At 42.0% G+C, this 27,597-nt stretch overlaps 1 protein-coding gene across 6 annotated transcripts in view; it reads left to right on the plus strand.

Annotated features, from left to right (window-relative positions):
• Positions 1-21,231, plus strand: part of HDAC8 (histone deacetylase 8) — a 230,250-nt gene extending 209,019 nt beyond the window's left edge. The window contains exons 13-14 of one of the 6 annotated variants that reach the window (XM_081793494.1): positions 19,952-20,030; positions 20,662-21,231. In XM_081793494.1, coding sequence (XP_081649620.1) covers positions 19,952-20,030; positions 20,662-20,716 — 134 coding nt within the window. In that variant the 3' untranslated portion in view covers positions 20,717-21,231. The remainder of the gene's footprint in view (positions 1-19,951; positions 20,031-20,661) is intronic. The other 5 variants (XM_081793493.1, XM_081793496.1, XM_081793495.1 and 2 more) reach the window with 5 other exon arrangements.
• Positions 21,232-27,597: the final 6,366 nt, after the last annotated feature.

Below are 27,597 nucleotides of genomic sequence, written 5' to 3' on the forward strand. Positions count from 1 at the left end.
TAATAGTTACTATATAGAAATACAATTTTTGTATTTTGCACTTATATCCTGTGACCTTGCTGAACTCATTTATTATTTCTGTTTCTTAAGGATTCTTAGGATTTTTCTACATAGATCACCACTCATCTACAAATAGAAACAGTTTTATGTCTTCATTTCTTATCTGTATGCTTTTTGTTGCCTTTTCTTGACTTATTGCACTGGCTTAGACTTCCAATATTATGTTAAATAAAAATGGTGAGAGCAGACACCCTTGCCTTGTTCCTTAACTTAAAGGAAAAATACTCACTCTTTCACCACTAAGAGTATGTTAGCTGTAGGTTTTCATAGATCTTTCTTATTAAGTTGAGGCAGTAACCCTTCATATTCCTGGTTTCATGAGAGTCTTTGCTATGAATGGGTGTTAAATGCAGCTTCTGCATCAGTTGATACTAATACTGATATATATGTAATTTTTCTTCTTTAGCCTTTTAATATTGTAGATTACCCTGATTGATCTTCAAATTTTGTGGGGTTTTTTGTTCTGTTTTGTTTTTAAAGTATGGGGCACCTGAGTGGCTCAATCAGTTAAGCATCCAACTTTGGCTCAGGGCATGATCTCACAGTTTGTGAGTTCAAGCCCCATGTCAGGCTCTGTGCTGACAGCTCAGAGCCTGGAGCCTGCTTCGGTTTCTCTGTCTCCTTCTCACTCTCTGCCCCTCCCCCACTCACCCTTTGTCTCTGTCTCTCTCAAAAATAAATAAACATTAAAAATTTAAAAATAAATAAATAAATAAAGTAGTCTTCATGCCCAACATGAGGCTTGAAATTACAATCCCCAAATAGAGAGTCATGTGCTCTATTGACTGAGCCAGCCAGTCGCCCCTGATCTTCAAATTTTGAACCAGATTGTATATCCAAAATAAAGTCTACTTGATCATGGTGTACAATTTTTATATACATTGCTGAATTCTATTTGTTAATATTTTCTTGAGGATTTTGTTTCTATATTCATGAGAGATATTAGCCTATTATTTTCTTTTTTGTGCTGTCATCATCTGCTTTCAGTATCAGGCCAATAATGCCTTATGAGGTGAATTTGGGAATATTCCTTCCTCTTCTGTTTTCTGCAAGAGATTGGGTAGAATTGGTATCAATTCTCCTTTTTAGTAGACTTCTCCAGTGAGACCATCTGGGCCTGGAGATTTCCTTTTCAGGAAGTTTTTCATTTCTACCTTTATACCATTGTGGTCAGAATACATGTGCTATATAATTTCAATTTTTTTTCAACTTGTTGAGGTTTGTTTTATGGCCCAGTATATGATCATTTTGGTATATGTTCTATAAGTGCTAGAAAAAATATGTATTCTGTTGCTGTTTGATGGAATGTTCTATCAATGTTGGTTAGATCCTATTGGCTGATAGCATTATTGAGTTTTTCTATATCCTTAGTCATTATCTGTCTTGTTCTATTATCAATTGCTGAGAGAGGGATGTTAAGTCTCCAATTCTAATTGTGAATCTATTTCTTCTGAAGCTCTATCAGCTTTTGCTTCATTTATTCTGAAGCTCTGTTGTTTGATACATACACATTTCGATTGCTATATCTTCTTGGTAGATTGACCTTTTCACCATTATGTAATGTCCCTTTTTGTCCATGGTAATTTTCTTTGCTCTCAATTTTACTTTATCTGATATAAATATAGCCACTCCTGATTTCTTTTGATTAATGTTTGCATGGCATATCTTTTTCTATCCTTTTACTTTCAACCTGCTAATATCATATTTGAAGTGAGTTTCTTATAGATAGTATGTAGTTGGATCACTTTTTTAGCCACTCTGCCAATCTTTGTCTTTTAACTAATGTATTTATTTCATTTTCTTAGAGAGAGCACGAGTGGGGGAGAGGAGTAGAGAGAGAGAAAGAGAGAGAATCTTTTTTTTAAGTTTATTTATTTATTTTGAGAACAAGAGAGAGTGGAGGAGGGGCAGAGAGAGATGGGGAGAGAGAGAATCCCAAGCAGGCTCTGCATTGTCAGCACAGAACCCAATGTGGGGCTCGAACTCATGAATTACAACATCATGACCTGAGCCAAAACCAAGAGTTGGATGCTTAACTGACTGAGCCACCCAGGCACCCCATAGAGAATGAATCTTAAGCAAGCTCCATGCTCAGTGTGGAGCCTGACATGGGGCTTAATACTACAACCCTAGGATCATGACCTGAGCTGAAATCAAGAGTCAGATGCTCAACCAACTGAGTCACCCAGGAGCCCCATAACTAATGTATTTAGATCATTTACATTCAATGTAATTTTGATATGTTAGGGATTAAATCTACCATTTTATTTTTTGTTTCTCTTTGTTCCTTCTGTTCACTCTCTATTTTATTCTTCCTCCTTTACTGTTGGCAACTTTATACCTTTGTTCAAATTTCATTTTGATTCATCTTTAGTGGTTTTGATTGTATCTCTCTGTGTAGGCTTTTTAGTAGTCACTCTGGGTATATATTATATATACATAATTTACCACAATCCACTCACTGGTATCAACATTTTACCAGTTTGAGTGAAGTGTAGAAACCTTACCTACTTTAAGTCCTTTCCCCTCTCCTCTTTATAACATAATTGTCTTAAATATTTCTTCTACATACATTTAGAACTGCATCAGTGTTATAATTTTTGTTTCAATCATCAAACATAATTTAGAAAACTGAAGATGAGAAAAATCTATTATGTTTATTCATATTTTTACTCTTTCCATTGTTCTTTCTTCCTTCCTGGTGTTCCAAGATACCTTTTTTTATCATGACCTTTTCATTTCAAAACCTTCCTTTAGCTATTCTGTTAGGGTAGGTGTGGTGGCAACAAGTGCTCTTAGTTTTCCTTCCTCTGAGAATATTTTTATTTCCCCTTCATTCCTGAAAAAAAATGTTTTCATGGATCTAGAATTCTGGATTGACAGTTACTTTCTTGCACCACCTGAAATATATTTTACCACCTCCTTCGGGCCTCCATGGATTTTGATGAGAAAACCACTGTCATGTGAATATCTTTCCCTTATAGTAAGGCTTTGTTTCTGTTTTGCTGCTTTACATACTTTTTTTTTTAACTTTTCAGGAATTTGATTATGATGGGTCTTGGTGTGGCTCTCTTTGTATTTATCCAGTTTGGGGTTCAGTCAGATTCTTGAATCTGTAGGTTTATATCTTTTGCCAAATTTGGGGAACCATTAGCTATTATTTCTTCAAATTCTTTTTCAGTCCCATTCTCTTTCTCCTTGCCCTCTGGAACTTTGGTGACATGAATATTAGATCTTTTATCATAGTTCCACATGACCCCTGAGGTTCTCATTTTCTCAGACTATTTTTTGTCTTTTATTCAAATTGGTTAATTTCTGTTGTTCTGTATTCCAGTTTACTGATTTTCCTCTCCCACTTCTCTCCACTGTGCTGTGGAGCCCATCTGTTGGGTTTTTTCTTTCACTTATTGTATTTTTTAGTTGTAAAATTTCCATTTCATTTTTCTTTATTTCTTCTATTTCTTTGCTGAGACTTATTCTTTCATTTTTTTTCAAGCAAGTTCATAATTGCTCAGTGAAGTATTTTTATGATGACCCCTCTAAACTCATTGTCAGGTATTTCCAACATCTATGTCATCTCTATGTTGGCATCCATTGATTGTCTTTTTCCCATTCAAGTTGGTAGTTTCCTGTTTCTTGGTATGAGTGATTTTCTATTGTATCCTGAAATTTTTAGGTCTTTTTATGAAATCTGCATCTTATTTAAATCTTCTGTTTTAGCAGGCTTCCAATAACATCATGCTTGCAGAGAAGGGGGGGCACCACTCCATTACTTCCAGGTGGGGATAAAAATCTAGGTTCCCCACTCAGCTGCCATTGACAGCCTAGGGAGAGGTGGGGCATCTCATCTGCTAGACAGGAGTGGAAATTCAGGCTCCCCATTAGAACTCCACTGATACCATCCTGGCTAGGAATGGGAATAGCACTTCATTACTGCTCCCCATGTAGTCTCTAATGATGGTAATGAGTGGGCCTCCTTGCCATTGAGATAAAAGTTCTGGCTTTCCACTCTACCTTCTCTGACACTATTCTGAGATAGAAGAGGAGCCTGGTAACTGTTAAGCTAATTTTTTATTTCAATGTTTCATACATGTAACAAATATGTATTTGGTGTTAATATGTGCCAGGCACTATTCTGGGCACCGGTGATAGAGATGTAAATAGTAGGACAGGTAGGGGCACCTGGCTCGGTTGGTTGGGTGACCGACTTCGGCTCAGGTCATGATCTTGCAGTTTGTGAGTTGGAGCCCCGCGTCGGGCTCTATGTTGACAGCTCAGAGCCTGGAGCCTACTTCAGATTCTGTGTCTCCCCCTCTCTCGACCCCTCCCCTGCTTGCGCTCTGTGTCTCTCTGTCTCTCAATAATAAATGTTTAAAAAAACTTTTTTAATTTAAAAAAATAATAGGACACGTACAGGTCTTGCCCATCATGGAGCTTACATTCTAGTGGGGAAGATAGACAATAAGCAAATGAATAAATATTTAATGTTGGTTACTGATAAATTTCAATGGGGTGCTATTTTAGATAGGTGGTCAGTAAAGGCCTCACTGAGGAAGTGACATTTTGGAATAGAGCTTAATGTAGTAAGGGAAGGAGCTTTGCAAAAATTGAGGTGAAAAACATTCTAGATGAAGAAAAGAGCAAGACCAAAGACCCTATGGCAGGAATGGATCTGGTGTACAGTTGACCCTTAAACAATGTGACAGTTAGGGGCACCTACCCCCTACATACTTGAAAAACATCTACATATAACTTTGGTTTGTTTTGGTTTTTTTAATATTTGTCTTTGTTTGGTTTTTGGTGTCCCTGGGTGAGCATGAATGCATATAGCTTTTGAATCCCCAAAAATGTAACTACTAATAGCCTACTATTGACCAGAAAACTTACTGAAACGTAGTCGATTAATATATATTTTGTATATATATTGTATACTGTATTTTTTCCTGTTTTTAAGTTTTTATTTTAATTCCCATTAGTTAACATACAGTATTATATTAGTTTCAGGTATACAATATAGTGATTCAACACTTTCATACATCACCTGGTGCTCATAACAAATGCACTCCTTAATCCCCATCACCTATTTAACCCAGCCCCCACCCACCTCCCCTCTGATAACCATCAGTTTGTTCTCTATAATTAAGAGTCTATTTCTAGATTTCTCTCTGTGTGTCTTCTTTTCCCTTTGCTCATTTGTTTTGTTTCTTAAATTCCACATATGATGAAATCATACTTGAAATTATATTTGTCTTTCTCTGACTTATTTTTCTTAGCATTATACTCTCCAGATTTATCCATGTTGTTGCAAATGGCAAGATTTCATTCTTTTTTTGGCTGAATAGTATTCCAGTGTGTGTGTGTGTGTGTGTGTGTGTGTGTGTGTATACCACATCTTTTTTTATCCATTCATCAATTGTTGGACGCTTGGGCTTCTTCCATATCTTGGCTATTGTAAATAATGCTGCTATAAACATAGAGGTGCATTTATCCCTTTGAATTAGTGTTTTTATATTTTTACAATAAAGTAAGGTAGAGAAGAGAAGATGTTATTACAAAATTCATGAGAAAGAATAAATACAGGAGTGCCTAAGTGGCTCAGTCAGTTAAGCATCCAACTTTGGCTCAGGTCATGGTCTCAAGGTTCATGAGATCGAGCCCCACATTGGGCTCTGCACTGACAGCACAGAGCCTGCTTGGGAGTCTCTGTCTCCCTTGCTCTCTCTGCCCCTCCCCCCCTCAAAAATAAATAAACATTTAAAAAAAGAAAGAAGAAATACATTTACAGAATTGTACTGTAAAAAATCAATGTATAATTGGACAAAGCTGTTCAAACCAATGTTATTCAAGGGTCAATTGTATATGTTTTAATGTGTATTGGAAAGAAATATAACTATCACATTAAACTCTGGTGATTTCACAGATATCACTTAGGATAAAGTTAAGTTTTTTTTTTTTAACGTTTTATTTATTTTTGAGACAGAGAGAGACAGAGCATGAACAGGGGAGGGGCAGAGAGAGAGGGAGACACAGAATCGGAAGCAGGCTCCAGGCTCTGAGCCATCAGCCCAGAGCCCAACGCGGGGCTCGAACTCATGGACCGCGAGATCGTGACCTGAGCTGAAGTAGGACGCTTAACCAACTGAGCCACCCAGGCGCCCCTAAAGTTAAGTTTTTAAAAAAAGTTGGTATAAAATAGGTTTCCACATAAGTGGTACATAAATATGACAAATTTCTTGACAGTATTGAAGTTTGGGAAACAAATCTGTCTCTGAGGTAGATAATGTTATTAGCTCCATTTAACAGATGAGAGAACCAAGGCTTAGGAAGATTGATTAGTTTATGCAAGTTTAGAGCAAATGAGGGCGCTGGAATTCCACTTAAGAAACTGAAGGTCATGCCCAACTTTTAAAAGAGGAAATATGGAATTTTCCTTCTTCCTGGTGGGAGTTGCTGTTGTTATATACAACAAACCAAGGAATTTCAAAGACTAAGTGGAGGCCTTTAATGTGTTTAATTTTTTTTCTGTTTTCCCAAAGTACATGCCTAAAGCAATTATATCACTTATTCCCCTCCAGCTTTTAGCTCTAAAATAATCAAGAGACAGGACACCTGGGTGGCTCAGTCAGATGAGCATCCAAATCTTGATTTAGGCTCAGGTCATGATCCCAAGGTCATGGGATCAAGCCCCACATTGGGCTTCATGCTGAGGTATAGCCTGCTTGAGATTCTCTCTTTCCTTCTGTCCCCTCTCTCCCACTCATGCTGTCTATCTAAAATATTTTTTTATTTTTTTTAATGTTTATTTATTTTGAGAAAGAGAGACAAACAACCAGGAGGGGAGGGGCTGAGAGAAAGGGGGAGACACAGAATCTGAAGCAGGCTCCAGGCTCTGAGCTGTCAGCACAGAGCCAAATGCAGGGCTTGAACTCATGAGCTGTGAGATCATGACCTGTGCCAAAGTCAGAGTCTCAACGAACTGAGCCACCCAGGCACCCCTCTCTAAAATAAATTTTTAAGAAATAAAATAATCAGGGGACAAAAGAGAGGTCAGAACTTATTAGAGAGGAGGCTCTTAACTATTAATAACTAGCTGAGGGTTGCTGAAGGGGAGGTAGGGGGATGGGTTAAACCGGTGATAGGGATTGAGGAGGGCACTTGTGATGAGCACTGGGTATTGTATGTAAGTGATCAACCACTAAGTTTTACTCATGAAACTAATATTACACTATATGTTAACTAACTAGAATTTAAATAAAAACTTGAAACAGTAAAAGAATAAAGTAAACTGCATTTTTCTATTAAAAAAAAGAACTTGTTAGAGAAAATAAGGTAAAACACTCAGAGTTCTGGAATGCTTTACTGTTGACAATTCCCTCAGTCTACCTGGAGGCCCTTTAACCAACTGGATTCAGGTACTGTCTTTAGCGTAGCTGCCAAATCCAGCAGTGCCAATAGGCATTTTATGCCAGAGTAAACAGGCCCAGCCTCCATGGCCTTGATGCTGAGGGACAGTCTTTGCAGGACTCTCACCACAAAGTTCCAAGGCAAGCTCTACAGATATCCCATCCTCCGGACTCCTCTGCTATACCTGGACAGGGACATCTGCAAGCTACAGTCAGGCCACCAAAGGAGCTCTCAGTGTTTTAAGAAAGAGAAGCATCTTTATAGTCTTCTGGTTTACCCACATCCTTCTGCCTCTATGCAGCTCCAAGCATATTTTGGAGGGAGATTTCATAAAGATTTCGAAATTGAGTTAGAATTTCAAGTCTATTGTGACATGCAAATTAGTCCTGCTTGCCCGTTGGCAGCAATGCAGCTGAAGTGCCTAGAGACGGGCCATAAAATGAAAACATCAAAGTGATTAAATGTGCCCGAAGAACATAATTGAGTGCATGAATAAGAGAAAATAAAACAAATTGATTTTCTCCAGTGCCAGAAAAACAGAATAATTGAGAACAAAATAATAGACTTTGAAGTAATCAAAATGAGGAATGTACCATAGTGACATAGAAACAGCCAGTTGTGGGGGAGATTTATTGTGTTTCTGATATCATTTTTACAACTTTAATTTCATTAGCTAATAAATACAAATCAATTGAAAAATCAGTCAACCAGAAAGAAGGCAGTCCCAAGCCAAGATTTTTATTCACATCTCTAAAACAGGCTTAGGCAGTGATCCTTAGTCTATTTTCATAGGCACACATATCCCCCGTGAGCTGGAAAACAAGTTCTGGGAGGCCTCTCTGCTTTGGAGGTGATGATGTTCTGTTCTGCCAGTCGCTTTCCACATTATAAGTTTACAGATTCAACTTTCAAAAGGGTGACTTTTATACCCTGCCAAGATTTCCAACAGAATTGCCTGAGTACGGCATCTTGGTTTACAAAGATGACATTTTCGTGGCACTGACCAGCTCCTATGGTCTTGCACTGGGTCTTTCTGAATTTGCGCAGGGGAGGCAGCGGCAGGTCCAGCAACAACAGCAGGATTACCTGCCACTCTTCAATACTGATGAGCATCTGTGGCTCACTGCTACCATGGTCATCCCCCCACCCCCTTACGCCCTCCCCTCCACACACACGTGCTCATGTGCAGTACATGAAGATCTATTCTAAAACACATAAAGGCCAGCAAGAGTATGACACCCCTTTGGTTTCCAGCCTGGCAACCATGATGCTGGGGAAATCAGGGGAGGGAAGCTGGGCTGGGAGACTTCTCATGCTGACTGTAGCAACAGAGCACTGGGGACAGCAAGCTATGCTGGGACCAGGTGTTGGAACGTCACACAGCAAGCATGAGATCAATGCAGAACTATTTTTATGGCTCCTCCAAGGAAAGAATCCATCCACCCTACTCTTCAGCTGTTCATGGCTGGGCTCGGTGGCCCTTCACCTCAGGATCCACAGTGGTGGCTAATGTGACTCAGATTGCAGTTTTTCCTTTCACAGACCCTTGAGCTGCTCTGGCAGCTGTTGGCACTTCCAGATGTTCATGACACACCCTACCTTCAGGGCTCCACAGTTAGCAGCCATGCCTTTGGCTCCAGTAAAGGTCTTTGGGACCATTGGGACTGTAAACCGTGGTCTACAGGGGGAGTTGGCAGTGCTGAGACTGGCACTACTTGCTGGCTCAATCAGGATGGCATAGTTAATACATTGTGACTGCCAGGCAATTTGTGCTGGAAAATTTATCTTACAGGAAGCACCTAGATGCTGAAAGGAGTCTCTCTGACCTTCTGGTGGCATCCGAGGCCTAATCATGATGTGCATTGAGGTGAACAGGGAATGTTAGCATTTAGCTCCTTTGTGCAAGAGAAAAGTTTATCCCCACTTCAGGCCTAAAACCCCAGCTTCCATTTCCCACTGGTGTTTGGGTGGAGCAAAACGGAGCAAATGAATTTCACAACTCTAAAGCATTATACAGATGTAAGGCTGTGTTATTCTTCCTGCCACTGCTATTCCCATTATCCTGGATTTCCCAGCCCAGAATTTTTGTCTGAAAAATATGGAGAAAGCACATGGACCAAGGAACCTGGAGTTGCGACTCCAAAACGGCTGGAAGGCATTGCCCAGCCCAGCAGATAAAGCACTCCAGGCCAAGCTCCACAGGCTGGCTAGCAGACAAGCAGCCCACTCCTGTGATGTCACCTCTACAGTTACTTGTGCCTATCCCTCCACATGGAGCCAGCAGATTTAGGCACAGGAGGGGAGAAAAAATGAATCATAAGCTATTTTAGAAATTACTTCAATTCTGTTTGAGACTGCAGTAGTCCCTTGCAAGCTAAGACCAGAAGCTTGGTGGGATTAATCCACAGCCTCAGGTTCTAATTCAGGTCAGAGGCAGACAAGTGGTAATTGGTGGTTATACTTAATTGTCATTGAAAGGCTTCCTGATGACAGGAGGGATCTACATTCCAGGGCAAGCAATACAGTTGATAATTAAGAGCTTAAATTAAATCAGCCATCCATATCAGCACATGCCCAAGGCTTCGTAGAAATCTCCTGTTCTGCCATTGTTCCTAGGTAGAGTGTGAGACCCTCAAGCATGATTAGGAGGGTAGCAGCTGGAAAACTTCCTCTAGCCCTAGACCATGCTAGATGGGCCTCCTCCCCATCTTAAAATCATTCAGAGGCTCCCCATAGCTTCTAGGGTAAGGCCAAAGCCTTCTAGGTCCTTGGTGATCTGGCCTCAGACCATCCCTTCAACCTCATTGCCTGCCTTCCCTGACCCTCATCCTGTGTTCTGGCCACAAAAACTTTGAAGTTGCCTTTATGTAAGTCTGGAACATTCTCTCCTCCTTGCCCTTAAAGGTGCTGCCTCCTCTGTGAAGCCTTCCACACCCTTTCTTTATATGCCCTAAGCACTCTGTACAGACTGGTATTTTATTGCCTTGTTATGGACTAGGATGTGTTTGCCTCCAAAAGTGCCTTCCTCACTGGACGGAGAACTTCTTGAGGGCAAGAACTATTTTTCGTTCTCCTCTGTGACCTCAGCACCAAGCACAGGGTCTAGCCCATTGTAGACAACAGTAAAGATTTGTGAAATGAATGGACAGAGACAGGGACCAAATTGGGTTGAGGGAGCTGGATGGCAGGGGGTGGGTGGGGTACTATCCACTATTCTCAGATACTAGAGGCAGAAGAACAGCCTGGGTACCAGCTGTCCAAGAGCAATCCCTACAGTGACTTTTCCCAAAATGTGCCTCACATACCTCTGTATGAGAGAAAATTTGAGGTGACACAAAGATATTTTCCATTTTAATAACTATATGAATTTTAATGTATTTTTAATGTTTATTTATTTTTGAGAGAGAAAGAGACAGAGCATGATTGGGGGAGGGGCAGAGAGAGGGAGACACAGAATCCAAAACAGGCTCCAGGCTCTGAGCTGTCAGCACAGAGCCCAACACAGGGCTCAAACTGGTCAACCAAGAGATCATGACCTGAGCCGAAGTCGGACACTTAACCAACTGAACCAGCCAGGTGCCCCTAATGTATGTTTTAAAATGTACTAAACACATCAAGTCCGTTGATGATGATGATGATGATTACTACTACTCAGTACAGATGAGGCCCAAATAGGTATTAAAAATTCTAAAGTGAGCTGATATAAAGAAAAATATTGTCACTATCAATACAGGTATGACAACATATCTGAAAGAGGTACCCATATCATGGAAGTTTGGGAAACACTTTTCAAAAGTCCTAAATTTACTTCTGTGTTCCTCTGTGGTGCCACTCGGCCTCCAAGTACTCTGGGATCACCCCAGCATTCCTCCAAACTGCTATGACACTGATTTTCTTCAGAAGTCATTTGCCACTTGGCCTGGTGGCATGGATGCTCCTTTTGTAAGCATATGTTGGCTCTCCCCAACCACATTATAAGAGGCTTAAGAGCAATGACCAAACTTTAAGCTCTGTGAGCTGAATAGGAAAGTGCTTCATCAGCTGCCCTATAGATCTACAGATGTCCATTTCTTCAATGAATATTTTTGGGCACTTATTATGTGCCAGGAAGTGTTGAGGGTGCTAAAAGTAGAGTGATGAACAAGACAGACAAGGGTTCTGCCCTCATAGAGCTTGTGAGTGGATACAGACATAGTCAAATAAACACACAAGATGTTTTCAGTGTGCTAAGTGCATTGAAGAAAACTAAACACAATAATGTGACAGAAAGTAGTGACAGGGTGGGGGTGGCCACATAGATTGGCATTCACAAGGCCTCTCAGAGATAACTTTTATTTCAAGAGAGAGAGAGAAAGAGTGCACAAGTGGTGGAGGGACTGAGAGAGAGGGAGACAGAGAATTCCAAGCAGGCTCCACACTGTCAGTGCAGAGCCTGATGTGGGGCTTGAACTCATAAACTGTGAGATCAAGACTCAGCCGCTCAACCAACTGAACCACCCAGGCACCCCAGAGATAACTTTTGAATTGAGACCTAAATCATGAGAAGAGTCAGAAATGGGACTATCCAGGGACAGAACATTCCAGGCAGAAGGAACAGCAAATGCAAAGAAGGGGAAAACCCTAAGGGGGAAAAATGACTCGTGTGTTCTAGCAACACAAAGAAGCCCTATGTGGCTAGAACAGAGTAAGCAAGAGACAGGAGATAGGCACCAGAACCTTCAGGGCTTGGCAGCTAAGTAGTTTGGATTTTATTCCAAGTGTGATTAGAAGCCATAGAAGATTTTGAACATAGAAGTGATGTGGTCTGACCTAAGTTTTAACAAAACACTCTAGCTGCTATATAGAAAATAGGCTGTAGGGAACAAAGATGGAAGCAGAGAGACCAATTTTGAGACTATTAGGGTTGTCCATGCAAGAGGTGATAGTGGTTTGGAGTAAAGTTAGAGCAGTGAAGGATGGACAGAAGTGGGTGGATTTGGAACCTATTGTGGAGGTAGAATTGACAGGACTCGCTAATGGATTGAAAGGGAGGTTGTAAATGAAGGAGGAAATACAGATGACCCCTAGTCAATGTCACAGAGAAAAAAAAAGCCCAAGGAACTGTTCCATATCTGCACTGTCCAATATAGTCACCATTTGCCACACATGGCCATTTAAATTGAAGTTAATTAAAATTAAATAAAATTTAAAATTCACCTCCTCACTTGCATCAACCATATTCCAACCTCTCAATAGCCACATGTAACTAGTGCTACCATCTTGGGCAGCATAGATATAGAACAGTTTAATCATAACAGGAAGTTCTATTGGACCATGCTGCTCTATATTTTAAAAAGTAAAGAATACAAGAATAAAAAGACAAGCCACAGACTGGGAGAAAGATTTGCAAAATGCATATCTAATAAAGGATAGGTATACAAAATATACAAAGAACTCTTAAAATTCAACAATAAGAAAACAATAACCCAGGGTGCCTAGGTGACTCAGTCATTTAAGCATCCAACTCTCTTGGTTCTGGCTCAGGTCATGATCTCTCAGTTCATGAGTTCAAGCCCAACATCAGGCTCTGCACTGACGGCACAGAACCTGCTTGAGATTCTCTCTCTCCCTCTCTCTCTCTCTCTCTCTCTCTCTGCCCCTCCCTCTCTCTCTCTCTCAAAATAAATAAACATTTGTTTAAAAAAGAAAACAATAACCCAATTAACAAATGGGCCAAAGACTTTAACAGACACCTCACCAAAGAAAATAGACAAATGGCAAGTAAGAGTATGAAAATATGCTCAGTATCATGTCACTAAGGAATTGCAAATTAAAACAATGAGATACCACTACATGCCTATTAGAAGACCTAAAACCCAAAACACTGACAGCACCAAACACTGATGAGGATGTGGAAAAACAGCAACTCTCATTCATTGCTGGTGGGAATGCAAAATGGTACAGCCACTTTGGAAGACAACTGGCAGTTTCTTCCAAAGGTTTTTTTAAGTTATTTATTTATTTTGAGGGGGGAGGGGCAGAGAGAGAGGGAGAGAGTCCCAAGCAGGCTCTGCACTGTCAGCACAGAGCCCAACACGAAGCTCGAACCCACAAACTGTGAGATCATGATCTGAGCTGAACCCAAGAATCAGACGCTTAACCGACTAAGCCACCCAGGCGCGCCTCTTCCAAAGTTCTAACATACGATCTAGCAGTCACACTCCTTGCTAGTTACTCAAGTTGGAAACTCATGTCCAACCAAAAACCTGCATATGAATATTTATAATTGCTTTATTCATAATTGCCAAAACTTGGGAGCAACGAAGATGTCCCTCTGTAGATAAATGGATAAATAATTATGGTATAGCCAGACATGGAATGTTTGCCAGTGTTAAAAACAAATGAACTCTCAAGCTACAAAAAAGATGTGAAGGAAACTTAAATGCAATTGCTGAGTGAAGGAAGACAGTCTGTAAAGGTTACACACTGTATGATTTCAACCATATGACATTCTCAAACAGGCAAAACTACAGACAGTAGAAAGGTCAGTGGGTGCCAGGGCTTTGGGGAAAGGAAGTGACGGATGAATAGATGCAGCACAGGATTTTCAGGGCAGTGAAGCTATTCTGTGTGATACTGTAATGGTGGATACATAACGTTATACACTTGAGTTAAGTGTCTGACTTTGGCTCAGGTCATGATCTTGTGGTTCATGGGTCTAAGCCCCGTGTCAGGCTCTGTGCTGACAGCTCAGAGCCTGGAGCCTGCTTCAGATTCTGTGTGTCTCTCTCTCTGTGTCCCTCCTCCACTTGCATTCTCTGTCTCTCTCTCAAATAAATAAATAAATAAATAAATAAATAAATAACATTATACACTTGTCAAAACTCATAGAATTATACAACGAGAGTGAACCTTAACGTAAACTATGGATTTTACTTGATAATAAAGTGTTAATATTCATTCCTCAATTATAACAAGTGTACCACACTAATGCAAAATGTTGATAATAGGGGAAACTGTCTGCTAGGGGAGGAAAGAGGCAGGAGGATATGAGTATTCTTGGTACTTGCTCAGTTTTTCTGTAAACCTAAAACTAAAGTGTATTAATTAAAAAAAAAAAGACTAAAGAAAGTGCTCACCAGCACCTAGTGCCTGGCAAAGAATACATACTCCATAAATGTTTATTGAATAAATGCATGAACAAATGAGTCAGTTGATCGATGAATCGATAGAACCCAGGCCTCCTGAGTCCTGCTTCAGTCCTCCTTCTTCTACATCAGAGGTGGAATGATCATATACTTTGTTGTCCAAACCAAGATATTTGAGGGTAAAATGGGGTGTTGTAGGTGGAATCCAGAATTGTCACAGAGATAATCCAAACATCACAAACTGGGAGACTATGAGCCACATCTTGCCTCCAAAGTTGTTTTATTTGGCCTCACATATTGATATCTTAAAAAATGAAAATTGGGGCACCTGGATGGCTCACTTAGTTAAGCCTCTGACTTTGGTTCAGGTCATGATCTGGTAGTTTATGAGTTCCAGCCCCGCATCGGGCTCTGTGCTGACAGCTCAGAATCTGGAGCCTGCTTCAGATTCTGTGTCTCCCCCTCTCTCTGCCCCTCCCATGCTCATGCTCTGTCTCTCTCTGTCTCTCAATAATAAATAAACATTTAAAAAAATTTTTAATGTAAAAAATTGTAATGTAAATCAATTTTCCATATTTAATACTGCAGAAACTTTACATAAAAATGTGAATTTCTGGGGCGCCTGGGTGGCTCGGTCGGTTAAGCCTCCGACTTCGGCTCAGGTCATGATCTCACGGTCCGTGAGTCCGGGGGACTCAGCGTCGGGCTCTGTGCTGACAGCTCAGAGCCTGGAGCCTGTTTCAGATTCTGTGTCTCCCTCTCTCTCTGCCCCTCCCCTGTTCATGCTCTGTCTCTCTCTGTCTCAAGAATAAATAAACGTTAAAAAAAAAATTAAAAATGTGAATTTCTGGGGCACCTAGTTGGCTCAGTCAGTTAAGCATCCAATTCTTCTTTTTTAATGTTTTTATTTTATTTTTGAGAAGGAGAGAGAGACAGAGCATGAGTAAGGGAGAGGCAGGGAGAGAGGGAGACACAGAATCCAAAGCAAGCTCCAGGCTTCAACTGTCAACACAGAGCCTGATGCAGGGCTTGAACCTGCAAACCGTGAGATTATGACCTGAGCCAAGGTTGGAGGCTTAACTGACTGAGCCACCCAGGCATCCTTTTTTTTTTTTTTTTTTTAATCATCCAACTCTTGATTTCAGCTCAGGTTATGATCTCACAGTTCATGAATTCGAGCCCCACATCAGGCTCTGTGCTGACTGCATGGAGCCTGCTTGGGATTCTCTCTCCCTCTCTGTCTCTGTCCCTCTCCTTCTCTTTCTTTCTCAAATATACTTTTTAAAAGTGTGAAGTTTTAATCTCTCTTGGAAAATAGATCTGGTCACACTAGGACCAACTTCCTGCTCAGTAGTAAATGTGAGACTGGGTAGCAGCTGCCTCTTTTGTGAAACTGTACCTTCCTCTTTGCCACAAACCCCACCATTCCCTGTTGCATCTCCTACCATACGCCAAGTGTGAGTTTCCATTTATCATCTCACATATGCTGTTTTGCTTTTGTTTTCTTTTGTAATAGAAGAAAAGAGGGAACTATTGCTTCTATTCAGGTCATGATTGAAAATAAGAAAAAGAACAAAGGATCAAGAAGGCTCCATATGTCTTGCCCTAAATATGCTTTACTCACATACAGTACATCCTTGACTTCTATAAGCATTTACATTTGCCTCCTCTGGTCTGTACTCTGTCTTCCCAGGCCCTAGACCATGCTGGCCTTTAGAATTTTCTCAGGCTGCCACCCACTGCTGGAAAAGCTAGATGTAGGGGGGAAACAATGGGCATTATTTAAGCTTACATTTTTATTGTTACCCAAACTCAATATTGCTCATCATCAACTTTTGGTGGAAATTATTTCTGTTGTTTTTCTTAATTGACTCCAAATGTAACTGGAGAGTGAGACAGAACAGCAGAGAATACAGCACCCACCTTTCCTTTCTGTGAACATTTGTTGGAGTACTCAGACATGAAATTTTGTTTATCTGTACATTCACTCAGTCATCAAGCTCTGGCTACACTTACAGATGGAAGGACCCCTAGCTTCAGCATCAGGATCCCCTATAGGTTTTCCTCAGAAGAAGCAACAATACAAGCAAAGGCCCACATGGAGATGGGAAAGTATGGATGGGGCAAATTTAAGCTAAGGGGTTGGACCTCATTTATAGGTAGTGAGGAGTTGCTGAAGGATTTTTGGAGCAGAGAAGGCATGTGAACACAGCTACCAATGGTGTGCGGGACAGCTCCAGAGGCAGGAGCAGCAGTTAAGAGACTATTGCAGTGACCTGAGTGATGAGATACGCGACTAAGTTGGGGAGGGTGGAATAGAAAGGAGAAGACGGAGGTGGGGAGGAGCGCCTGGGTGGTTCAGTTGGTTAAGCATCCGACTTGGGCTCAGGACATGATCAAGTGGTCCGTGAGTTTGAGCCCAGTGTCGGACTCTGGGCTGACAGCACAGAACCTGGTTGGGATTCCCTCTCTCTCCCTCTCTCTGCCCCTCCCCCGCTTGCTCCCTCTAGTTCTCTCTGGATCAAAATAAATAAATAAACATTAAAAAAAGGAAGGAGAGGACAAAGTTGAGAGCCATCTTGAGATTAGGCTTGGCAAATCATTAGACGTGGAAGAGGCTTGAACCAAGAGATGAAGAATCAAAGATTATCCAGAGATGATGAGCCCTAGGGGTTTAAAACACCAAAACTGTGATCCAAAAAATTAAATTTTGTTTTGCAACAGTTAAGAGAACAAAAAGACAAGTTACATATTGAGATAAAATATTTTCAAATCGTGCACCTAACAACAGATGTGTATCTAGAATATATAAAGAACTCTCCAAACTCAACAGTAAAAAAAAAATCCAATCAGCAAAAGACATGAAAGGGATATACAAACCACAAATAAGCACCTGAAAAGATGTTCAACATCATTCACCATTAGGAAAATGCAAATTGAGACCACAGTGAAAGATCTCTACACACATATAAGAATGGCCAAAATAAAAACTGGTGAAACCACCAAATGCTGACAAAAATGCTGAGAAACTAGATCCCTTATACATTGCTGGTGGAAATGCACAATGGTATGACCACTCTAGAAAACAGTTTGACAGTTTCTTATCAAACCAAGCATGCAACTACCATATGATACAGCAATTGCTCTCTTGGGCATTTATCCCAGAGAAATGAAAACTATGGTCACAAAAATTTCTACATGGATGTCCATAGCAGCTTTATGTGTAATAGCCCCACACTGGAAACAATGCAGATGCCCTTCAATGGCTGATGCACACTCTGGTGCATCCAGACCATGGAATCCTACTCTGCGGTAAAAAGGAACAAACTTAACATACAACTTGAGTGGATTGTAAGGGCCGTATGCTGAGCAAAGAAAGCTAATCTCAGGGGCGTCTGGGTGGCTCAGTTAAACGTCCAACTTTGGCTCAGGTCATGATCTACGGTTCATGAGTTTGAGCCCCACATCGGGCTCTGTGCTGACAGCTCGGAGCCTGGAGTCTGCTTTGGATCTGTGTTTCCCTCTCTGTCTGCCCCTCTACCGCTCATGCTCTGTCTCTCTCTCTCTCAAAAAATAGATACATATTTAAAAAAATTATGAAAGAAAGCCAGTCTCAAAAGGCCATATACAAAATTATAGAACTGGAGACCAGATTGATTGTTAGAGGTTAGAGATTAGGGGGGAGTTACTGTAACAAGGTACCATGAGGGGAATCCTTGTGGTGATGGGATAACATTCTGTATCTTCTTGTGGTGGGGATTACACAAATCTACATGTGATAAAACTGCAGAGAACTGTACATTTACAGACACACACACACACACACACACACACACACACAAATGTGTGCATGTAAAACTGGTAAAATCTGAATGTGGTCTGTGAATTGTACCAATATCAATTTCCTGGGTTTGATATTTAAATAATCATTATGAAAGATGTTGCCACTTGAAGAAACTTATTGAAGGGTACCTCTTGGTATTTTTTTCAACTTCCTATAAATCTATAATAATTGAAAAATTAAAAAGTTAACTACTCCCCCAAAAAGGAATAAGTTGTTGATACACCTAAAAGTTTGCATGACACACAAAGGAAGTGTGCTGCATGAAAGAAGCCAATCATAAAAGGTTACACACTGTGGTTTTTTAAATTTTTTAATGTTTATTTTTGAGAGAGAGAGAGAGAGTTAGAGAAAGAGAGAGAGAGCACAAGTGGGGGGGTGGGCAGAGAGAGAGAGAGACACAGAATCCAAAGCAGGCTCCAGGCTCTGAGCTGTCAGTGCAGAACCCAATGTGGGGCTCGAACTCAAGGACTGCGAGATTGGACGGTCCTGTGTTGGACATTTAACTGCCTGAGCCACCCAGGTGTCCCTACACTGTGTTTATTCCATTTAAATGACATTCTGAAAAAGACAACACCTAGTGATGGAGAATAGATCAGTGATTGCCAGGTGGTAAGAGAGGAAGGAGAGGATGTGACTGCCAAGGGATAGCTTAGGGAAGTTTAGAGGGTAATGAGACTATTCTGTGTCATGAATCTATACATGTGTTAAAAATCATAGAACTATCCATACAAATCAATTTTCTTGTATGTTAAGTTAAAAATAAAACTAGAGGGTGCCTGGCTAGCTCAGCCAGAAGAGCATGCAACTCTTGATCTCAGGGTTGTGAGTTTGAGCCCTGCGTTGGATGTAGAGATTTCAAAATACATACATACATACATACATACATACATAAATCTAGATAGGCAAGTGGGTGCTGATTTGTTTTTTCTTTCATTCCTACCTCAATTTACTCAGCCATTTGTTGAGCACCTGCTATGTGTGAGGCACTGTGCTAGACTTTAGAGATCAATCAAAAGTAAGACAGCCTAAGGGTGCCTGGGTGTCTCAGTTGGTTAAGCTTCCGAGTCTTGATTGCAGCTCAGGTCGTGATCTCATGGTTCATGGTATAAAGCTCTGTGTTGGGCTCTGTGCTGACAACATGAGAGCTCTCTCTCTCTCTATCTCTCACGTCTCCCCCCCTCTCTCTCAAAATGAATAAATAAACTTAAAAAGACAGTAAGACAGGGGTGCCTGGATGACTTGGTCAGTTAAGTGTTGACTTCAGCTCATGTCATGATCTCACAGCTCATGAGTTCAAGCCCCAGCTGACAGCTTGGAGCCTGGAACCTGCTTCGGATTCTGTGTCTCCCTCTCTCTCTCTGCCCCTCCCCTGCTCTCACTCTGACTCTGTCTCTCCCTCTCAGAAATAAACAAACATTTAAAAAAAATTTTTAAATGTAAGACAGACATTTAAATGTAAGACAGACAAAATTTTTTTAAATGTACCTGCCTTCATGGGGCATTCTTCCTGTTTCAGAGGAGAAGCTGTCAGTAGTGTCTGGAGCCCAGTGTTTGCTTGGGGAAGTGGGGCAAGAAGAAATCTGTGGAGAGACCAAGTGAGCAAATTTTTCATTCCTGGAGCTCAGTCCTATAGGATTTCAAGTGCTCACTTATCCCTAAAAGACTCTTAGGCCTGAGTGCAGGGGAGGGGGGAAGCTTCCAATTCATATTTCATGGGTCATCACAAGAGAAACTGCTAGAAGTGTTGTGCCCTGCTAAGTCAGGAAGAAATGTTGAGAGTGGGGGAAAATTTGATGCAGTTAGTGAAGAGTGAATTATGAAAAGTTGCCTGAATTTGTGTGTGTGTGTGTGTGTGTGTGTGTGTGTGTGTGTCTTAAATAATCATCTGTTTAGCCCATGACTCTGTGGATTGGCAATTGGGCTGGGCTCAGCTGGGCGGTTCTTCTGCTGGGTTTGGCGGGGTTCACCCAACACTGCAGTCAGCTGGCTGCCAAAGGCCTCACTCACTTGTCTGGTGGGTAACTGGTGGTTGTGAGGGTAACTGAACCATGTGTCTCTCACCATCCAGGAGGCTAGCCTGGGCTTGTTCATATGTCAGGGTCCCTGTGTTCCCAACAGCAGCAAGAGAACAAGTCCCCAGTGCAAATGCTTTAAAAAAAAAAAAAAGTTTTATCGAGGTATAATTCATGTATGTTACCTGAATTTTGTTTTCTCTCCTGTTTGCAGGGAATCTGAAGCATGTGGTCTAGTTGACAAAAAGAGATCAGGTTTCCAGAGCTGAGGAACAGTGCCTGTAATGAAGACAGCGTGTTTATGCGAGCACTGTGTGGAATTTGTGACTGCAGGGGAAATTTGGAAGAAATTACTTCCTGAAAATTTCCAAGGGGCACCAAGTGGCAGCTGGCCTCCTGGGGTGAGGCAGGCAAGCACCCCAGAGGCCTCAACTGGGCCTAGGGGAAGAGAGCGATTTCCAGCATTTAAAGTGTTTATTTTTTAAAAACACACAAATGCCATTTTTAATCTTTGAAAATTATTTTTAAGCGAGTGGGGAGGGAGTATTTTTATTTTCTTAAAGGAGACATCAGAGGCTGGAGGAAAGTGTGGAGCTTGGGTCACAGGTTTGCAGGGTGGGGAGAACCAAGAGGCAGGGTTTGGGCTTCAGTACCATCCAGATGGAGTCTTTAGGGGACGGGGACGGGTCGGCAGAATAGGAGGTGGGGAGAAATCTACCTGTGTTGTTTTTAGGATTATGGATCTATTTTGTTTTTTAATAAAATCTTTGAAAACCTACCTCTTTGTCCCATCATCCTCTTGTAAAGTGCTCCTGACAGTGCACACAGTTCTGGACATTTCCTCTCACCAAAGTATCAAGAATAACCCTGATGCTTCCAGGTTTTGTTCTGGCCCAGTCTGGGAAGCTGACTCTGAGTGCGGGATCCCTGATCCCTCCCTGAGGAACTGGTGTGTCCCCTCTAAGTCCTGGGGACAGAAGGTCCAAGCTGTCCTGTGCCAGGGGCCCATCCAGGACTCCAGAGAAGAGGGGCACAGCAACCAGGGAGAGGTCCCGCTGCTGGCCCTATGGGGAGGAGCTATTCCCCTCCCTGGGAGCCCTTTAAGGATGGGAAGGGTAGGAGGCTCACAGATCTAAGGAGGCGCATTTTGATGGATAGTGAGGATACTTGCCTGTCAAATGTAGATAATCAGTACACTTGATTGCAATGGGATACAATTGTTACTGTAATCTGGGGGTGGGAGGGAGTGAAGGTGGCAAAATGTGGATGGGGAATAACAGACAGAGAGAGAGAGAGAGAGAGAGAGTGCTAAAGCAGAAGGGACAGCAAAATATCATGATTTCATGATTTGATTCACCAAGTATTTATGAAGCTCTTTCCACTCCTGGGATTAGGATAGGAGACAAGCCTGGCCATCTAGGAACTCCCAGACAGGGCAAAGGAGGAGGGAAAGAACCAGATCCCAACGTATTTCTGCTCTGCTGCCAGCATGAATCCAGAGGTGTAGGAGCGTTGAGGAAAGAGCCACTAGCCCAGCCAGGACAGCATCACGGAGCATTTTAAAGGGGGTGATATTTGAGCCAGGCCTCTTAGGGTGAGTTGTATTTCTCCAGGCCTCAGAGAGGGGGATGGGCATTCCACAGAAGGGAGTGGAAAAAGCCTTGACCGTATCCAGGATGGGAATAGCCAAGCTTTTATGAAACAACATTGGGGCGCCTGGTTGGCTAGGAATACCAGTCACTCCAAATGCCCACTATTCTAATTATACATGCTCAGCTTAAGGGCAGTTTTACTTACACCCAAAAGAAGGGGGATTTAAAAAAAAATAAGAGGCTGGAGGCACTGAATGAGGCAGTTGGGGGTGGGGGAGGCCAAAGAAGGTAAAATGGGAAGTCTGAATTCCAAGCCTACAAGAGACCACCCAACAAGGTTTGTTGTCTCAAAGGCTTGCTTAATCCGGTTGTGGGGTGTGGGGGTGTGGGGGGGGGGGTCCTCTATCCCAGCGATCCACATCCAAAGCCATCACCCAAATTCCTGTGAAGGCCTCATCCCTAAGAGGGAACCACCTGGTAAAGTGGTAAATGCTAGTGCTCCATTTTCCTTTCAAGGAGAACAGACCTGAATGAAAAGGAACTTTTTTCCACTGGACGGCCAATGCCACCTTCTTTTCACCTTAACTACTGCTGTCTTAGCCCGACCTCTGACCAACAGCACCAAAGCAAGCTGTAGCACTGACCCGCTGCTGGACATCCCAGAGGCCAGGCTTGTTCCTGACAGTGCACCACCTCAATGGCCTTCAGGATTCCTTTTTATTTGATTCTTGTTGAAAATGTTAGGCTAGAGTGCCTGGCTGGCTCAGTCGGTGGAGCATGCAACTCTTGATCTCAGGGTTGTGAGTTCCAGCCCCATGTTGGGTGTAGAGATTACTTAAAAATAAAATCTATTTAAAAAATTAAGCTAAGGGGGCACCTGGGTGGCTCGGTTAAGTGTCCGACTTTGGCTCATGTCATGATCTCGCTGTTCGCAGGTTCAAGCCCTATGTCTAGCTCTGTGCCGGCAGCTCAGAGCCTGAGGCCTGCTTTGGATTCTGTGTCTCCCTCTCCCTTTGCCCCACCCCTGCTCACACTCTGTCTCTGTCTCTCTCAAGAATAAATAAACATTAGGGGCGCCTGGGTGGCGCAGTCGGTTAAGCGTCCGACTTCAGCCAGGTCACGATCTCGCGGTCCGTGAGTTCGAGCCCCGCGTCGGGCTCTGGGCTGATGGCTCGGAGCCTGGAGCCTGTTTCCGATTCTGTGTCTCCCTCTCTCTCTGCCCCTCCCCTGTTCATGCTCTGTCTCTCTCTGTCCCAAAAATAAATAAAAACGTTGAAAAAAAAAAATTTAAAAAGAATAAATAAACATTAAAAATTTTTTTAAATAAAAAAAACTAAGGGCATCTTGTTGGTTCAGTAGGTTAAGCATCCGACTTGGGCTCAGGTCATGAACTCATGGTTCATGAGTTTGAGCCCCATGGGAACTGTGCTGACAGCTGGGAGCCTGGAGTCCACTTCGGATTCTGTGTCTCCCTCTCTCTCTCTGCCCCTCCCCCACTTGCATGTATGGGCTTCTCTCTCTCTCTCAAAAATAAACATTTAAAAAATCTTTTTTAAAACTAGGCTAAAAATAATCCCATAGATAAAACTAGGAATGATTTTAACTTTTTAAAAATAAGTTGACTCTTTTTTTTAAGTTTATTATTTATTTTGAGAGAGAGGCGGGGGTGGGGGGGAAGAGCAGAGACAGAGTGGGAGAGAGACAATCCCAAGCAGGCTCTGCACTGTCAGCGCAGAGCCAGATGCATGGCTCAAACTCTTGAACCACAAGATCATGACCTGAGCCAAAGTCAGAAGCTTAAGCGACTGAGCCACCCAGGCACCCCGGAATAATTTCAAATTTTTAAAAATTAAAATTGAAATACCCAAAGGTGGACACAGCATTCACAAAATCAGCAAGACAGATTAAGAGTTGCTCCGCACAGTCTAAAGTCATCAAATTGTACACATTAAATATGTGCAGCTTTTGGAATAACAGTTATACCTCAATTAATCTGTAAAAAAAAAAAAATTGTTTTGCTAATTATCATAAGTGCCTGCAGGTAAAAAAGACTGAAAGGAAATAAACCAAAATATCAACCGAAGTAGGCTTCTTTGAAGGAGGAATGTGTAGGGATGGTTTAATTTTTGTTCCTTCTGCTTTTCAATATTTTCCAGATTTTCTCCAGTAAGCACATTCTAGTTTTGTAATTGGGAAAATCAACTTAAAAAAAAAAGAAAAAAAAAAAAGAACCGATCTGTAGAAGTTCCAGATCAAAGTAAATTCAAAACACCCACTGAGGAATAGTTTGTGCTCAGACCCTGGGGCAGTTCTAACCACCCAGGAGGTTCTGAGCTAGAAAGAAAGATTGGTCCAGGTGGAGGGCTCCTGATTTACAAATCACTAAGCCAGAGCGGGTCTTTTTTAGATTTGTTGGCTTGAGGGCGGAGCAACTTCATACCCAGTGTGAGCCTGCCCCCGCTTCAGGAAACAGCTATCTTTGTGCCTGCAAGGACCAGCCATAATAACCATAATAATAATGCAAAGCAAGCATTGGAATATGCCCCACTTTACAAGTCACTGTCTTTTATAATATGTCACTCTCCACCCTGCTGGGTGGGTATTATAATCCCCACTTTATAGATTAGCAAACTGAGGCTACAAACTGTGAAGGAACTTGTCCAGTTGCAAGGGGCAGAGGCAGGAAGCAAACCCAGCTGAAACTGCAACTTTCCTTACTTTTTCCACTGCTCCACACCTAATGCCACTGAAATATTTTTAAACTGTGACTTCGGAGTAAACAACTTTCTTATTGCTTCCAAAGTCCAAGCTGGACCAAGCCACACTGCTCCCAGGCCCTCAGCACATAAGGACATTAGTTGTGTGCTTTTCAGCAAGTTACTCGACCTTTCTGGGTCTGTTTCCCTACCCATAAAGTGGGGCAAATGATTCTTATACTTCATAGACTATTGTGAGTGCTTGATGAATTATCACAAATACGACTTTGAAAAGAGCCTAAAGAGTTGTGTGCAGTTGGGACGGAGGAGGGGGAGGGCTGCCATGAAAATGGGCCTGGAAACTGAAGAAAACCCGGTACTACCAGGATCTCAGCAGGCCTCCACTATTCCTGAGGCACTCAGGGGCGAGAGAGCCAGAGACAGAAGACTATAGTCTGTCTGCAACTCAAGGGTTAAGAAAATAACCATAAAAAAAGAAATATATATAATGGGTATGCTTATATTTGCATAAAACATCTCTGGAAAGATACACAAGAAACTGGGGCACCTCAGTTGCCTCTAGGCAGGGAAACCAGGTGGCAGGTGGCAGGGGAATGAGAGAGACTTGTACTGTGTTCCTTTTTGTAACTTTTGATTTCTGAACCCTGTGAATGCATTACCTGGTCCAAAAAAAGTAAATAAATAATTTTTTTCAAAAGCCAACGGAAAAATCCCAAGCCAGTTTCCCTTTGGGATCGGGGGAAGGTGGATCTGCCTCTGCTGTATTCATTGTGAGCTGTCACAGAGAGAGCAGTATATTTCCAATTCTATATTTAAAAGACTCTTTCTAAGGCAGAAAGGCTTCTTTATAAGAAAATCAAATATTGTCATTCAACAAAAATGGAAGAAGGAGGAAGAAGAGGACAAGGAGAAGGAAGGGAAAGAAGGAAAGCAAACAGCCATTAGACAGAGTGGGTTTTGACATCTCTAAGCCCTTACACAGAAAGCTCCAGCAGCTTCTCCTCCCCCAGCCTTTGCTCTTGGGACAAGTCTCCAAACCTCCTGCTCAGAGCTGGGCCCCAAGATGACCAGCAGTGCCTTAGTATGCATGCAATTATGCGCACAGCGCTTGGGTTTAAATCCCCTCCTGTCACTCACTAGCTTTGTGACATTGGCCAAGTAACTCACTGTCCCTGAGCCTTCTCTCCTCACCTATCAAAAAGGGATCATACCTGTTGCCTACCTCAAGGGGAGGTTCCTAGGGATCAAAGAAATAATGAACATTGTACAGAGCATTTTAGATATCAGTAGTAGACACTGTTTCTGCCCTTAATGTGAACCCAGTCAGGGCAGGAAATCTTTCTGAAGTTCCCTGGCTTCAAGAATTAGAGAAATAGGATGCAAATTTGTGTGGCTGCGCATTTGCACATTCTTCTGGGACAAGGATCCATAGCTAATTTTCAGATTCTCAACACTGGGTGGGGGACGGCGTTCTATGATTCCCCAAAAGGATGAAATCTACAGATGCAAAGGTAAAGACGGATGTAAATAGAGCCTTTCAAGACAGGGCCACCTCCCTCAGGGTCTCTGCAAATGCTGGTCCTTCTGCCTGGAATGCCCAGATCTTCCCCAGATTGGTTCCGTCTCATTCAGTTTTTAGCCACATATCACTGCCTCAGTAAAATACACCGGCCACCTCATCTATTGTGGCCTCGCCGCCCTCTCTATTCCAAACAAACAAAAAAAAAGCCAAAAAAATCCTATTTTTATACCATTTAGCATCATCTTATTCATTTTTTATTTATTCCTACTCACATGCACTAAGAGGGTGGGAACTTTGACAGTTTCACTGCTGTATCCCCAGTGCCTGGCATAGTAACATGGTAATTCCCATATACCTATGGAATGGTGGAACAATGTACTAAGATAAAGCAGTGTCATATCCTCAGTATTATGGGACAGAGGAGAGAAAAGCAATCTACACTGTGACAATCATGAAGGCCACAAACAGGGGATGACACTCAAGCCGATCTACAGCCAGGCATAGGGGCAGGGTGGGGGCAAGGGGAGGGACAAGCATTCCAGGCAAAGACACATAAAATTTAGGGAGGCCACAAGCACTTGAGTGTTGTCAGAACACAGAATATTAGACAGTATTCAAGAAAACCAACCATAAAAAGGTATCTTTAAGGCAATAGGAGAAATTTGGACATGGACTAGGTGATGTAAAGAAATTGCCAATAAATTGGGGCACCTGGGTGGCTCAGTCAGTTGAGCGTCCGACTTCATCTCAGGTCATGATATCACAGTCTGTGAGTTCAAGCCCTGCATCAGGCTCTGCACTGACAGCTCAGAGCCTGGAGCCTGCTTCAGATTCTGTGTCTCCCTCTTTCTCTGCCCCTCCCCCATTCATGCTCTGTCTCTTCCTCTCAAAAATAAACATAATAAGAAATTTTTCAAGAAATTATTCATAAATCAAAACCACAATGAGCTATCACCTCAGAACAGTCAAAATGGCCAGTATCAAAAAAACAAAAAATAACAAGTGTTTGGGAAGATATAAAGAAAAGGGAATCCTCATGCACTGTTGGTGGGAATGTAAATTGGTGCAACCACTGTGGAAAACAGTATGCAGGCTCCTCAAAAAATTAAAAATAGAGGCTCCTGGATGACTCGGTCGGTTGAGCATCCAACTTTTGATTTCGGCTCAGGTCATGATCTCAAGGTTTGTGAGATGCCCTCCCCCCACCCATGCTGGGCTCTGTGCTGCCAGAGTGGAGCCTGCTTCCTCTCTGCTCCTCCTCTCTCTCGCTTTCTCAAAAATAAATAAATAAACATTTAAAAAGTTAAAAATAGAAATAC

Source organism: Panthera onca, chromosome X (assembly GCF_046562875.1).
Source record: "Panthera onca isolate mPanOnc1 chromosome X, mPanOnc1 haplotype 2, whole genome shotgun sequence".
In the NCBI taxonomy this organism is placed as follows: domain Eukaryota; kingdom Metazoa; phylum Chordata; class Mammalia; order Carnivora; family Felidae; genus Panthera; species Panthera onca.